This window comes from Anopheles stephensi, unplaced genomic scaffold (assembly GCF_013141755.1).
Source record: "Anopheles stephensi strain Indian unplaced genomic scaffold, UCI_ANSTEP_V1.0 ucontig88, whole genome shotgun sequence".
Lineage (NCBI taxonomy): Eukaryota > Metazoa > Arthropoda > Insecta > Diptera > Culicidae > Anopheles > Anopheles stephensi.
In genome coordinates this window covers 46,754-63,236 of record NW_023405458.1, presented here as the reverse complement: position 1 = coordinate 63,236, position 16,483 = coordinate 46,754, and the positions used below count along the sequence as shown (strand labels likewise).

The window sequence follows — 16,483 nt, the reverse complement described above, 5'->3', positions numbered from 1 at the left end:
CCGAACGCATTTTGTTCCACTCGCCGGTTCAAGCGCATAATGGATTATTTCGCAGTGTGGATGATGGTTTTTTTTGCTAGTGTACCATTAAAGTACTTGTTTAATAAAGTATATTTAAAATACTAAGAAGTACAACATGTTGCCATCAAACATTGCTGTTGGATCCGTAAGAAAGTTTACAGCATTCTGCCAAAGATGGCGCCACTAGTAAAATGTGAGTGGGACTGGAAGATGTGTCATACTTCAGAGGCGTTAATAATTTGAGTTTTAAACTGATACACTTTTTTGGTTAAGGGCTTCAGTTTTCGATAGAACTCTTTTGGGGTAGCATGTATTGATGAACCATTAGCTGGAAGCTTTACTGGTGATCTATTATTGTTATTATTATATTAAGTGGACCTATTCCTGATGTGATCAGCACGTTCCACCGATACCACAGTGAAATATTTTCTCGCCAGTAGTCAATGCTCTGAATGTAGTTGGATCAGACGAGTGTCTTACACTGCGAACTTATTACAAGTCATCAATCTATCAGTAAGGAGCAGTATCAAATCCAGATGGTTTAGTTGAGTTTAAGTTTACATATTTCTGCTTCGGTCAAAAACTGTTTAAAGAGTCTTCTTTCTACTAAACTACCTTTTCAGGTCCTGCCTGTCATTTATGGATTGCCAGGACTTTTTGATACCGCATAGTTGCCCGATTCTGCCATCTGAAGACCGTTGTAGCCTCTACCCACCGTTCTGCCCCCATTTGGAGAGTAGTGGATAAGAAATTCAATACCATAAGACCCTTCCTTGGCTCTCGTGGAATATGCGACGAACCCTTCCTCTTCGGCGAAGGGAATTAAAGACCAGATTTTATTTTGATACGGTGTGCATAAATTATTCGAGAAAGTTATAGAATGTGAAGGAAAAATCTTCGTACCAAAATTTTTGACCAATTTTTCCTTTAGCTTTAAATTTAAATTATATTTAAATTTTCTCGTAGACCCAATGACCTTATAGTAAGCTTTCAACCTTTACTAAACAAATCAAGCATCTTAAGGAGAATGTTTTGTAAAGCCATTCCATCTACTACTAGATTGTATCTTCATGACCTACGCTCCCAAAAATCATGTTAACGAGCTGAAGTGAAGCGACGGGAAAGGGTTTTCGGTCGGAGATGAAAAACTACTATTCACTGCCGTGTGCAAAGAAGTTTTTCGCCACTTTCCACCATTTGACATTAAGTATTCAACGCGTAAAGGCGTAGATATGAAATAGTTACTACGCTGCTGATTGCTTCCTACTGGTAGGAGGCGGAAGTCGCGGAAGAAAATTCACGGCGCGTCACTGAACTAATGTTCAAGACTGGCGACCGTTCGTGCATACTGTTGGAACCGGTTCGTCACCGTAGTAACTGAACGATCATCATCACGGTTGCTTTCACCGTTGAGCGACGGGTGCAAAAGTTTTGCCTCATTTTAATCATTCCACCGAGGGCTTTCGCTTTGCAGTTCCGGCAGGCATGCGGAACGATAGTGTGTTAAAGAGTTAAAGACACTTGAACTGCTCGTAATGGGGTGGCCGGCGTAACGGCGGGTGACTGTAAACTTGGAGCAAGCTTTTTCATCACGTACGGGACGTCCTTTGAAGCGTTTGATTACGAGGCAGAAGCATATACGGCTAACGAGGCACCTGTTTGGAATGTTTCTTGTGTGCGTATGTGTTTCTCTGGATGGCTTAAGAGTTTCTTAAATGTTTGAAATGCACCAGTCGAGAGAAACGGCAAGTAGTCTTTCTGTGTGAGGCTCATCGTACGCGGGCTAACAGAGTAACATCCACTTGTGCTACATAAACCATTATGGCGAGTGGTTCCGGCTGAGGGAAAAAATGCACTGCAAAGCGAGTGTTGTCCTGACATTGAATGTTGAATCCAAGTTTTTTATGTTTCTCTCTCCCTCTGTGTTACACACCTTAACCAACAACACATTATCTTGTTACAGCGAATAATCACGTCCAGCGTGATGTCTGCCTGTGACATAGTACATCTATTAACAAGGTGTCTTGAACGGTTTAGCTCTCCGCGCTAGCGGTACCTGGTACAGCCATCTTGCTTTATAGTTAAAAATTATGCCATGCTTTTGGGGGATGGTTTTTTGACGGGATTTGCAACCATCCAGCTCAACAACAAGTTTTCCGATGTGGGAGTGGTTAAATGTTTGTGTGTGGGTAAATGTGTGTCTAGTTTGTTTGTGTGGAATATTACGAGAAAAAGTATTGCTGGTTTTCGTTTGTGAAATTCTCGCTAGGTTGGATACAGTTTAGTAAGTGAAAGTTGTATAGAAAAGTTGAAAGGGGATTGCAAAAAACATCTGAAAGCTTAAATCTGACACCAGCGGTACTTGTTACTTAGGGCGAATTTTAATCAACTCAGTTCATGGAAATGGTTAGGGAAAATATACATGGACAAGGAAAAACTGCTCCTCTGCAAACAATAGTTCAGTTCTATGAAAAAGGACAGATTAAAAACGTGTTGTGAGAATGTGAACGCGCATTTTGGGTTTCAGGTTAAAAGCTGGTGCAGTAATAAAGCTTAATACTATATAATTAAAAATTAAGAGTAAAAAAATCCTTCTATAATTAATGCTTACTTTTTAAAACATATGAAAATAAGCGTACTGTGGCTTTAGGAACCGTATTTTGTAAAGCTGCCTTTTTTTGGCGAAGTGTCAAGATTGTAACTCCTGAAAGTAATGCAATGAGTAGTTTTTTAAACAATGTGATGGCGTAACGTATGCATTTAAAAAGGTTTAGTTCAGGTTCAGAGCATAAGTGAATTGAAGTCGGGTTTGCTCAAAATAGCCGAGCAACTAACTTGAAACGATGTATTTGTAGCATCAGCCCAATAGATAGGTGGGGTTGGCTGAGGAAATTTGAGATATATAGCCCTTACTGCACCTCAGCCATGGTTAGTTTGGGATTTCACATAAACTTTTTCTCTGGAGAAACTCGAGATAGACCGAATTTGGATAGGTATCGGCCACTCAAGCTGATAACAATCAACTGTAGCACCTGTCTAAGCCGATCCTTGCCTATAAAGGCATTGTGTTACGAAATCTTCAATCAACCTGCTTAGCACAGAATAGTAGACTCACGCACTGCGAATGATGAGGCTTGAGTCTTTGAAATATCTTCATTTAGACTAAATCGCAGGATTTTTTCCAAAATGTTTAAGGGCAAAGATGAAGTACTTGGTGTTCGTTTAAGCCTCAAAAGAACTGAAAACCGACTGGGGTAGTCGAGTAGCTAACTATCTGTGATACAGCTGACCAGTAAGGTATGGTATCATTTTTCTGGAAGGCGTAGAATTTAATCCACTGACGGTGGTGCGTTTAACGATACGCTGACTAAACGGCCGTAGGGGACTTCGAATTCGCAAGGAGCCCCGAACGCACAAAGCGAACATCCCTTCCAAGCAACGGAATCAGTGAGTTACTAGACCCCCAATTCCATTTTGCTTAGAGCTTAGAGCTAAGTTGCAAAATCCATCACTCTCCCCAAAGGGCTATTTGTTAAAGTTAAGATAGATTTTTTTTATTAATACATACATTAGGTTGTTTAGTTTTCCTAGCTTTAGCCAGAGAGTCTGATAATTTAAAAAATTGCATACTTTCAGGCGTGTGTGTAACTCAAGATACAATTTTACTAAAAAATGTATTTTTGGCAAACTTTAACTATTCTTAAATGGAAGCTGATACTTGCTATGCGGAAATGTAAACATCATGCTAAAGGCAATATTGATAAGCTCTGTAAGAATCTGCTCAAGGAATGGAACACCATTTTCCTTCCTCACTAACGGTGAGCACTCGCTCCGAAGGTAGGTGACCGTGCGGCCATACTCCCGATCGGTAGTGTCGTCGGTGGCGGTACCTGCGCCGTGATACGATTCGAAAGCGAGGTCGAAAACGTGCTCCCACTCAGATGTACCCCATTGTTCGACGCACTCAGTGTGCTGCTAACCGATCGGGTCGTCCCCAGCGTGACGGTACCGATCGTACTGCCCGGCGATGGACATTTGGGGAACTGGCCCGCGATGGTAAGCGATGTTGTGGAGCCCTGCGGACCGGTCGAAGCTACGAGGCCGGTCGTCGCGCTTGACGGACCGGACGCGGGAATGCTTGCATTATTGGTAATGGTGGCGATTCCACCGCTGGTGAGCTTAATGGTGCCGACGGTGAGCGTAGTAGCGCTGCCGGTGGATGCAGTGGATGCGGTGTTGAGAGCCGTGGCGGATGCTGACAGTGGTGCGTGCGGTTTGGGCGGTGCCTGCTGTGTGCTACTATTACTGCTGATCGTGAATCTATCTTTGGTCATTAATGCGTACAGCTGTCGCTGCAATTCAGAGAGGAATGGTCGATTTTTTCGTTTTTTTGGTTTTTGGTTTTTGGTTTTTTCGATTGTTGGCGTGATGCAGATGAGTGAGTGGGTGACGGTGGGCAGCGGTGGTGCATTCGTGACCGTTGCAGAACCCCCGGATGGTGACATCGACATGTGGTGCGGTGCCATGTGGACGATTCGACAGCGATATGAGGGTGATGGTTGGAGAGGGAGAGTACAAGTGCGGAAAGTGATGATTTGTGGGTAGATGCAGTTAGAGTAGGAATGAAAATTGAAGAAGAGAAGAAGAGAGAGAGAAAAAAAAGAGAGAAAAATACTACCATGAGCAACAGGAACCAAGAGCGTGGCTACATTCAGCTTGCAACTAGCAACAGCAATCCACAGACACATTCAGACATTTAGACATTTGCACAGAACACACTAAACACCGACATGCACATCAGGACAAATAAAGCACAAAAAGAGGTCGAGCATGATGAGGAATTGGTTGGAATAGTATTTAATGACATGATGAAAAGATGGTGTGGGCTGTAGTTTTAAATACAGACGTTATTATTATTTGTTAATTATGATGTATGGCGCAGCGATGATATTTGGCGGTATGTTGGTTACCATTTTGAATTTTAAAATACCTTGAAGTAATATTTGACTGTGACTCTGTGCGTGTGTGTAAGGTGTGGAAACAATAAATGAGATTTATGTAATTAATATTCAAAATCAAATAGAGTTTCTAATTAAAATATGATGAAGTTTGCAATTTCATTACCACGTCCAATGCCTCTCGTCGGACTCATTGCACCGAGCAGTGAAACACGTGCCTTGGAGCATCACGTGATTTACACAAAAATATATCAATATTCCCTTCAGCACCGGAGCGACTCAAAAATTAAATTATATTTTCGCTGCCCACGCACGGACCGTGCTACCATGAAAAATTCAATTCAAAACGAAACCGCTCGATAGCTTGTTGAAAATTAACCACAAAATAAATGTTTGATTGAACGAACCGGGCATAAAAAGAATGGCCCAAACCCGGTAAGCTGATGATTGATTGGTTAAAACAGAATACGTAAGAGCCTAGTGGTTTTTGGTGTCGCTGTTATTTTTTTTACCACCATAAAGCATGGCTTAATTGATTCCACTTCTGTTTTGAAAACTTGCTGTAAGGAAAGGATTTGAAACGAGTGCTTTAAGTGCTTTAAAGCCACTTTCCAACCTTGCACTCGTTGGTGGAGCTGAGGAAATGTGATTAATTTTCAACCGTTGCTGCTACACTTTTCATTTTGCGGATGATTTGCTGCTGGAAATGAATCGGAACTCTATGAATATATGGGTGTGCCGCCTGTTGGTGTGAGTGAACTGATTTTTCCCAATATGAAATAACTGATTCGTGATTAATGTGAACTGGCATTAAGCTGGTAACGTATACACTGATTGCAGCCAGGCAAAGTGTTTAAAGAGCAATTTATCGATAATTAACGATAATTGGATCTTGATCATGTCAGCAATCGGATTATGGTTTTGTAGTAACGGCACAGCAAACACGAAAAACACGAGTTGGTAGATCGTCCTCCTGCTCGTGGTATGAGGTGAGATGCATGACGGTTGCTACTGAGCTCGCGTGCACTAGTACTAAGAGCTACTACTACTAGCAGCTAACACTACTACTCCTACTACTACTGGTACACTCATTCGCATAGCAGAGTTAGTTAGTCATTCTATTTACGGCTCGGTTCTAGACAGTAATGCATTTCATTCTTGAACGGGAAAACACGAACGGCCTGATAGACGAGCAAGCTGAAAACGGTTAAATATTGGAAAATAGAAACAGACAGCAGTTTAGTGACAGTAAATGCAAATTTCCAACGGTTAGAAGCAGAACTCGGTTGCGAACAGTGCATCACCAATTGAGAGTAGACGGTTGTAGTTATTTTTGACAGAGCTAACAAGCGATAGATCACGCCGTAAAGGTGATAAATAATATGAAAATTATGATGCTGTGTATAACACTTGGAAGGTTGTTAACTTATATCGTTTTTAGTACAATTTAGTACAGTTTGACAGATCGTGTATAGTATATGCGAGAAATTCTGTACCAAATGTTGTACTAAGTAATATTACTAAGTTCGTAAAGAAGATTTTCTACATCAGATTTATAGCCATTTTGTGCGCGTATGGGTGGGTAAGTGTGTATAGGGGGGAAGGATTTGTTTTCAGTAGAACACATTATGTACGAACTAAAACACATTACTACGTTTAGTACATTGCATTCCACAGTATCCTAATCCTGGTTCCGATATTCCACCAAAGGCCAATCTGTGTTAACGAATTACTTTTTGAAAAATGGAATTAGTTCCACTTTTAGTACACATTCTAGCTTTATTAGAAAGGATAGATTTTATCGAATTCAAGCATCATATCTGCAAGGAAACAGAGATTTTTAATGTCCAATTTCACTTCACTGCACCTACTGCAGGGGCAGTATAAACGAATTTGAAAAGTTGTACTAAAACAGTGTACACTAAAACATTTTAAAGCACAGTTAGCAAACATTCGCTTTGTTTTCCCCCCCCAAACGACAAGACAAACAAAGTTTGTTGTCTCACGTATGATGATCAACAAAACAAGTCTACGATCGAAAACGAACAAAAACCAACGGGAACGAGAACTTCCACGAGAGTCTCTGCCACCGCTGTACTAATCTAAACAATTGTACTAAGAAAAACACAACAACAGTACACAACAGTGTTTTGTGCTACTGGTGTGTACAAGCTCTACTTGAAGATAGGAGCAACACTTCCAACACTACGTCACTACTACGGTAGCAAGAACGCACAAGAACTAAAAACTCATAACGACATCCTGATGAATGCATCCGACGCTAAACGCAACAGTGGCGTATGATTCCTACGACTAGAAGAGGATGTCTACTAATATGCATGAGATCGCTACTCTATCCCGGCCCGCGTTCGCTAATCCTCAACCGGACGGGCCTGCTTTCGCTTACAGAATCGCTTACCTCGGAACGCTTCGGTTCGCTCGGTTCTCCCGTGTTTCTGACACTTCGGACCATCGGAAATATTTCAGGGTAGGATACAGTTGGGTTGTTGTAGTTGGATGGGCGACCGTTTGATACGACGTTGGAGTACGTGTGGTGTTGGTATTTTGGTAGTGGCTGGATACGATCACCGATCATTCGGCGATGGGTGATGGGGCACACACTCACACAAACATAAAGATATGTTACAGCAAGAGCGTTATCTCTCATTCTATCAGACGATATGTGACGTGCGAGTAGTTTATCTCTGTGTATCGGTGTATACTTGCAAGAAAGGAAGGTGCTGCTGTTAGCGTTTGCTTCTTCACCAGATGGCGCTAGTATCCTTTTTGTTCTAATCCAAGGATCGGACGCTACTATTGGTGGTGTACTCCGCTTGCACTAGGGAGCTAGGGAAACCATCAACAAAAGGAAGGATCTGGCGTGCGTCTTGTGGTGGGTAGGTATGGGTTGTGTGTGTCGTGATGTTTCATCGCTCCTAGCGCGCGCTCTCTCTCTCTCTCCCTCTATCATTACTTCCCACCGCCAAATTGGTGTGCTTTGGAGGGAATGTTAGTTAGCAGTTAATTATTGGTAAACAGTCAGTGTGCTCTGTGTTACAGTGCGCTTAGCTATTGGTTGGTTAGTTAGTTAGTTAGTTTACTTCTAACGATCATTGTCCACGCTAAACAGGGATGATGATCGGGGACGATTTTTAGTAACTTTTTCCAGAACGGATTTGAAGTTTTTGGTGTTCAGTATCTGAAAATATACAGATGGTTGTGGTGAACAAACGGGCGGTCAAGCAAATACCGGGTGCTGCGTGACGGATGGTGGTGCATGCATGGTGATGATGATGATGGAGTGACGTGTGAGTGGGTTGATGGTTTAGGTTTTTGGTGGTATGTGTGCAAGCAAACGGGATGAGCTTTAGTACGTACGGAACGGAAGGATTTAGCCAAGAAATTACATAGAGACAGAAAGAAAGCCAAAACAAAATGTTTTAAGTGTAATAAAAATTTGAATTTGATTTGAATTCGTATGGAATATTTGTTCTTTGTAGCTAGAGAAATACAATTGCTACAGTATTTACTCTTTTTTTTGGTTCTATAAATTGATAGAAGAAAGGGAAAAAAGGTTGTCTACGATGAAGTTCAACATTACTCTCTGGTGTGTGAGTGTGAGTGTTGGGTGAAACTCTCCATGGGGAAACTGTTTGCTGTGGTGTTTGTTTTTGCTAGAACTCCTAAAGGTTCTACTTGAATAAAGGCTACTGTTTCTACTGATACGATCTTACTTGTTGCAGCCTCTTCTCGGGCTAGGGATGTACTAGGCTTTGTTTTTTTTATGTCTGTTCTGGGCCGGATTTCGGGGCGCTGAGGAAACCACGATGAGTGAGCTAGAGGTTGTATTGTGTTAGGCATGTGCCCGCTTCCCAGATTACGTACACCGCTCTCCTGCTCTATCGTTTACGTACACGTAGGGTTTACATTTAGAAGTTAAGTACTGCTTCTTGGTGGTTTGCATCCATTGAAGACTGCAATACAGCTCAACAGACACGATGAATTGACGTTGATTTGGTTGGTTTGGTTGGTTTGGTTGGTAGAGTTGACTAACGACGTGTTGTGTTCCAGGTATGTTTGATTCGATTTTCATTTGATTCTCGTTACAACATCACCGTTGGTGTATTTTTGGTGTTGGCGTACAGGTGGCAACAGTTAAACATCTGCACTATTCTAACGTCACGTTCATAATACACTTACACAATAAACATCGGATTGATTGTTTTGTTAGAAACCGCGGTGATTCGCTTTACAAAAATGCTTCCTAATGCCACTTCTACTCTAGCCAAGGGCCGGCACACGTATAAATGGTTCATTTGCGTTGTGTTAACCAGCTTCCCGCACACGGTTTCTGGTGTTGTAGTTACAGTGGTGTCGTACTTGTTGCATGCTGTGGCTTGTGTACATTGGTGTCCTAGTTATGAATGTAATCATATCATTGACGATTGTTAAACTGGTTAAATCTCTTTGTTTGCATTTCGATTCGGTTTTTCATGCTATGCTTAGATCGGTATTCTTCGTCTTCCAGCATCGTGAAGATTAAGGTTGGTTTCGGAAAAAGCGACAGTGACAGTGTAGGCATAGTAGTGATCTGATTTTAGTTGTGCCTAGAGCGAACTACGAGAAATGCTAGACCAGCTTTGATTCTGTCCATAGTCATCTTGCTGATAGTCGATAGCCGTACTTTGCATTCCATTCCAAAGTTTAGAGTGATACATAGAGCGATAGAAGAAACATCGAATGAGGCAGTTAGGCAGCGCCACCGTTCATGCAACGACTTCGATTCGTACAAATACAGACATACACACACACACATACACGTATGATGAAGATCAGTATGAGCATGTGTATATGTAAAGCGGATAGTGGAGAAAGCGTGTGACAGAAGTAGCAAGATGGCGTTGTGGACCAAGAACGGTGTGTTGGAATTGCAAAGTCTGTCTTTTTCACTAGACAGTGCAGGACATTCTCTTTCTTCTTTCCACGTTCTGTGCGTGTTCGCGCCGGTTCTCACACTACTTTCCCAGTGCCTTCCGTACGGCATCGTCCCAGGTGTAGCTGGAAGCTTTTCAGAGCTTAAAGCTTTTGCGCAGATTTTTGATCGCCTTTTTCTGGCTCTTCTGAAAGCTGCGCTGGAAGCTACTGGTGGCGCTGGTATTACGCGCTGCCGGTGCGTACGATAACAGTTCCAGCGGCTTGAGGTTGGAAATTTTGGACGACTGCTTGACGACAGTTGACTGCGGATATGATGGCGCACCGGCGGCGACGACGACGACGACGTTGTGTAAGTTGAGGTGAAGGTAGTTAGTTGTGCGAGTTTGATTATGGTTTTACATGAGAGTATATTGTTTGTATATTTATATAAGTATATATTTTGGCAACATACACAGAGGACACGCACATAGACGGACGCATGAACACAATGGTACAATGTGTCAGTGGAGAGCAGGTATAAAAGAAAGAGAAAGAGAAAGAGAGAAAGAGAAAAAGAGAAATCTTTTGTAGGAGTATGTTCGGTATCCAATCGGTCGGTTTGTTTGTTTTTTTTTGTTTTGCACGCTTGTTTCGTCTTACATTGTTCGTTCAGGATTTAGCGCTACATAGTTTGTGCCATAGCTTTTGTTTTGTACTCTTTTAGCGGTGCTTTGTGTCGATCTGAACTGTTTAGGGGGTGGTTGTTATGTTGAGTGGTGATGATGTTTGACAGTTGACAGTTGTGGTGATTTGTCAGTAGCAGCAAATTTGGTTGTTGTTGTGTTGTTACTACATGATTAAACTGTATACTGGTAGTGAGTTGTAATTATCTTCTGGTAGAAGCCAAATGCGATGCAGTGATAGCCGAGCGGGCGGACAACGCTGTATGGTGATGTTGTTGGAAGCAGTGTTATGGTGTTAGTTTGCTGGTGTTTGTTGCTGAATTGGTGCGGCATCAACCTCAATGCAGTGTAATATTCGGTTTAGCGTGCAACGGTTTTCTGATTCGGATCGAATAAGTAATTGTGCTTGAAGCGTTTGCTGAAAGGCAAATTTTGCGGCAGTACTGATAAATCGTTGTGTGCTCTTTGTCCGCTAGGTGAAGGGGCTGTGGTGCAGCCAACGTTTGCTGGGTATTGCGGTGCGGTGTTGTTTATGCAGTGTGCCCCAAGCTCTAAATTAAATGAAGATTGAGGATGCTGGTGCGAGCGCAAGTTGGTTTGTACTTGTGGTTTCACTAGTCTTCCAAAGGAAGCAATATTTCATAGCATTACGAAGGTTTATGAGACTTATTAACAATTGAAATGAGTTTGTTGTAAATTATGTGCGTATTTACAGGATTATACAGGGCATAAATATACAAAAAAATATAAATAATAAGCTAAAAATGTACAATATTCCTGAACGACTATGCTACAAAGATTTATGGAGAACGATAGAATACAGTTTTAAACAAAATTAATTACTATTTTATCAGCTTTACCGAAAATCAGTTCGTGAATACGAGGAATTTTCAATTTGCAATAAGTTTTAAAAATCTGATGGAGCCGCCTGGTGTTTCGTTCAATTAATGGAGACGCCTGGTATTTCATTCATCGAATGGATACGCCTACGGGTCGGCTGAATGTTACGTATCGATTTTCCAATAAAAGAATTTGATATCTTTACGCACAAAAATTTTAATTGTGTTAAAATACATTTTTTGCACTCGTCAAACAATTCAAAACTTTGTAGCTTATTTTGGTTTGTAATTATGCTTTCCCCACATCCTGCAAACGTCATAGCACTAATGGGAAAAAAACTGTTTGTAAGTAATTGATTTTATCGTTCATTAAACAGAGCGTCTATGTACAGCATCACGAAGGGTTTTAATTTAGGAAATAAAAATCAACTCAAAATAATCCAAAATATAAAAAGCACTACGCTAGCGACTATCCTAAAAAGCTTTTCGGGGATACAACAAGGTTGATGAATTTCGATTGACAAAAATAAACTCTCATTGTTCCAGTGGGGATGTGCTTCGTGCTCGAAGTTATTGTTTTCTTCCTCACCAACAAAAAATGGACAATAACAGAAAGGTATTATTGTACGCTCTCAATCACTGAGAAAAGAAGTGCTTGGAATAAATGTTCCACACACACAATAAGAGAAGAAAAAACAAGAACAGTTTGGGAAAGTTTGATTACTTGACAGATTTCTTTTGGGAACCTTGGCCACGTTTGTTCATAGCTCAGAGAATTGTTTTTATTCGTATCAGCCATTTGTGAGTTTTTTTTTTGTTTATCCGTGTCCACTTTTTCATAAGCTTCTTTGTCATTTGTGTTTCCTTCCTTTTTGTGAGCCAGTCTTGAGGAAGCGTACACGGGTTGGTTGCTTTTAACGATTGAAACACTGATGTGATTCTGTTTCACCTTTGATACATGCTACTTGTCCCTCGTAAGGCTACACTGTCTCGAGGGAGCCGGCCGGCAAGTAAGGGAAAGTAAAAAGAATGAACGAACATATTTTCAATGCCATCATAAGGCTTAGATTCAATTCTGCTTTCATTTTGCGTAAAATTCCATTCTGCCCGGACAGATTAGGCGGGCAACCGTTGGAACGGGGTCATCCCAGCTCGTGAGTACGGTTGAGTAATGTAGCACCGGGGACTTTTCAACCAACGTTTGGGGTAATGCGAACAAAATGTTCATTCGCAAGAAAATGAAATTTTCCATCCGACTGCCAGGGTGGAACGTTTAATCTGATTACAGACAAACATAAAATGGATGCTCGTTCCATGCATGATGCGGTGCGTTCCTCGTATCCAGATCAGAGCTTTATCGCGTAAGCTTTTAGAGTATGGCGCAGGTTTTTGAACGGGCATCGGGGAAAAGCAGCTTTAGATATTGTTTTCTTTTGCAAATGTACGCACTGGCACAATGATGAATATTCAACACTTAAATCCTTTTCCAATTGGTAGGTGTATTTTTCCTTTACGGAAATGCAGTCTTTTAAAGTGAGGAGGTTGAGGTTATTCCGGTTTTCTTCAACGCTTGTCCTGGTCCTGGTGCGTTATTCCAGCATAAAAGGATTAGCGCACGAATGATTAGGTATTCATTTGTATTCGGGTATGCGCATACAGCGGGTATATTTAGATTGTTATACCAACGGTACATCGACCGATCGCGTAGGAATTACACGGATAAATTGTGCCCACTGCCCGCTGCTAGGGGCAATATGAAATTGGTGCAAAACCTTCAAATCCGTAGGAAACAACTGGCTGCCACCCGGATCGGATGCTGGCGTGCAGGATGTAGACGGAGGAAATGAGAACAAATGACAACCATCAAGAAATATGGCCGCTCAGCGCGGGCTGGTTCGGTGGGACTTACCACCACCGGGCAGGAGCATTGAAGCCAAACTCACGTAGCATATATGCAACATACCGTTAGGTGTGCGCGCGCGTTACGTACATGTAGCGCCATAATACATCAAACTGGATTAGAACCGCAGCCTCGTAATGAAATACTAAAGCCATGCTTGTTGCCTGTGTTGTGCTGCTTCCGCCGTGCGTGTGCTGCGAGCGGAATGAGACACCGGAAGCCGCTATCGATGCTCGGTACACCTGGTGCTAGAAGCGGGCGGTTATGGGGGCGGGTGGATGGTGGGAGTGTGCAGTGCCACTGATTCGATTTGGCATTGTTGGACCAGTTGTGCATAGTGGTGAGCAGAGACGTGTTAAGGTACTCTCGGAGGTGTGCTTATTCGTTGCGCGCGTGTGACTGTGTGTGTGTGTAGGTGGGCTCAGGTGTTGCATGCAAAGTGACGTGCAAATCCATGCCGAATTGCTTTTTACAACAACACCCACACACTGAGCTGCTGTGCAACATGTGTTTGTTTGTGTGGGTTTGCTGGAGCTGGGGCCTGAATTCTTCTGGTGAGTGGGGTTTGGTTTTATGTCTCCTGTTTTGCAATTAATTAAATATTCACCAGGGTTACTGAAATACAAACCAAAAAAGAAAACAGGAAAAAAGGAAGGAAAACGGCAAAAAACTCGATGGGTATAAAATTGTGCGCTTTAACTACCGTTGTTTATGGGTTTTGTGTGGGATGAGATAAAAACAATGTTTAATTCATCAGCTTTACCGCAAATCAGGGAGGTAAAACGTGGATTTCGGTATTTCGAACAAGTTTTAAAAATCTGATGGAGCCGCCCGGTGTTTCGTTCAATTAATGGAGACGCCTGGTATTTCATTCAATTAATGGAGACGCCTGGTGGTCGGTTGATTGTTTCGTATCGATTTTCCATCATTGCAATGCACGTAACGATGCGAATGAAATAATGGTGCAATGTCAAACAATATAACTTGATACCTTTACGCGCAAAACAATTCCGTTACCTTTTGATGCTGAGAATATATCCCAGGTCACCAGAATTCAGGAAAATGGCATCCATAAAACCGAATGAGACGTACCATATGATTATAAATTTATAACCGTATGAGCACCCAACCTTCTCGATAGCTGGGCCTTACCGCATAAACGAATACATTTATTATATTGCAATGTAGAAATCGATAAGCGAAACTTCACCAACCAGCTCGCTTGACGCACTGTAGCGTGATGGTTGGCTGTTGCTACTAATTAAAATAACAACAAATCGTCAGGAAATGATTGCTGCTACGTTGGTTAGTGCCGGTTACGGTCTGGCACATCGAATGACTTACCTCAACTGAGAACAAAGACAAAAGCAGTTGCAGTTTTCATCAGAATGATGATAATGCTATGATTCTTTGAATGAAACAATGGTACAGCAGATATCGGTACTGCTGGACACAGGAAATAATATGATGCCCCGTTTCATCAGTGCACAAAAGATTGGCGGAAATGATGTTAAAATGAGCAGTGTACCATTTTGTGTTTTACTTTTCCTATTTGTTGTTTTGTGTTGGTGTTTGTAGAATGTTTTTCGCAAGGGATTGAAAGTTTAATTTTTTTAAGTGAAATTATTTGTTTGCAATAGACATGTTTGAACGAATAAAAATGTACATAAATGAACAAGAAGGGTACTATATTAAGAGATTTTTAATATGTTTAAATATTTGAAAGAGGCTTTGTGTTAATAAAAAAAAGCTAAATAAAAGTCAGTTTAAGCTAAAGAATACGCAAAGTTAGGTTCCCTAATAATGGTTTGAAAGCAGAAGCACAAACAGCCAAAAGGGTTAACTAAAATCCGAAAAGCGTATTGTTGTGTAAGAAAGCATAAAGCATCGAACACGATCAGTAGCAAAAATGGAAACTCTTTGTATAAGGAATGTTGAAGTAGACGGACTCTTCATTCTCATCGCAAAGACAGGATGCAGCTCAGGCAGAACTAGAGAGGCAGAATACGGAGAGGTAATACGAAGTTTGGATATAAAAAAACACACTACAACAAGATCATTATTGATTCCCGGGCAGAGATTGATTACGAAATGCTCTAAAAGTGACAAACTTTTTACAGACTTTCAAACACTGTAGCATTTGAAACACACTGGCATTTACGTACGAGCTGTTCGGTAGTGTAGGATGAGATGAGATAGTTTATGAGGTTGTTTTAGACACACAGTGTGGAGCCGATCTGGAGGCTTATATTTTAACCTAACATTTATAGGCTGTAAGCAAACATAAAGTCATTGTTTTACTTTCGTTCAGTGTTGTGTTTTGTTGTTCGCAACAAGATGGTAGATTGTTATTTGATTTGGTCAATATGAACGAACATAACAAAGGGGAAGGATAGATCCTAGAGCAGAACGCGCAACATCAAAACATCAACACACAGAGCTAAGCTTTGCACATCATCGCTGTTGGAAGTTAGCTGCAGCAGGATGACAAATGAACGTTATTATTGTCGGTAAGCTTGTTCGTGGCTTAAATTGTACACAGATTCACAGCATTCGCAATGCAGGAGACAGAGGCAGGAGAAAGTTGGTCAGCTTTGTACACATCAATGTTTGATAACTTTTCCGCACGCTAGACAAACAAGGCACACAATACTGCACTACGACCGACGGTAGGGTGAACATTTAGAGCGAAATTTGTGTGACCTTTGGCAGATAAAATTTTAACCAGGCGAGATATTTCAACTGTAGATATGCATGATCACAATGAGTTGTCTATTGCTAACAGAGACAGAGAGGCATACATAGATATACAGACAGACAGACCTATACAGAGAAGGCGCTTGTAGCCACGTGCAAACCCTGCTTGCTCACAGTTGTAGGAAGATGAAACAAGAAGTTAGTAATTGAAACATTGAACATTTTGTACACAGACTATCAGTAAGAATGTTTCACAGGATAGGGGTTAAGAGAAGAAGGTAGAGTTGTCTAATAGAAATAGAAATAGTTGAAGGTAGGTAGAAAGAAGACGAGAAAAGATTCAATGCCATAGAATTCGACAGGGATACAAAACACGAAACCACTAGCTATTCACACGTTTTCAGATTATTTGTCTTTGTAGAACTTGCTTGAAACTTGATCAACTTCAAGATTCTTGATAGTTATAATTGG

The 16,483-nt window shown here is 41.4% G+C and overlaps 1 protein-coding gene across 1 annotated transcript in view; it reads right to left on the bottom strand.

The window, feature by feature from the left end:
- Window positions 1-3,202: 3,202 nt before the first annotated feature.
- LOC118517240 (SCY1-like protein 2) overlaps window positions 3,203-16,483 on the bottom strand; it is a 53,293-nt gene continuing 40,012 nt past the window's right edge. Inside the window, exon 19 of the mRNA XM_036063214.1 lies at window positions 3,203-4,373. Coding sequence (XP_035919107.1) covers window positions 3,834-4,373 — 540 coding nt within the window. The 3' untranslated portion in view covers window positions 3,203-3,833. The remainder of the gene's footprint in view (window positions 4,374-16,483) is intronic.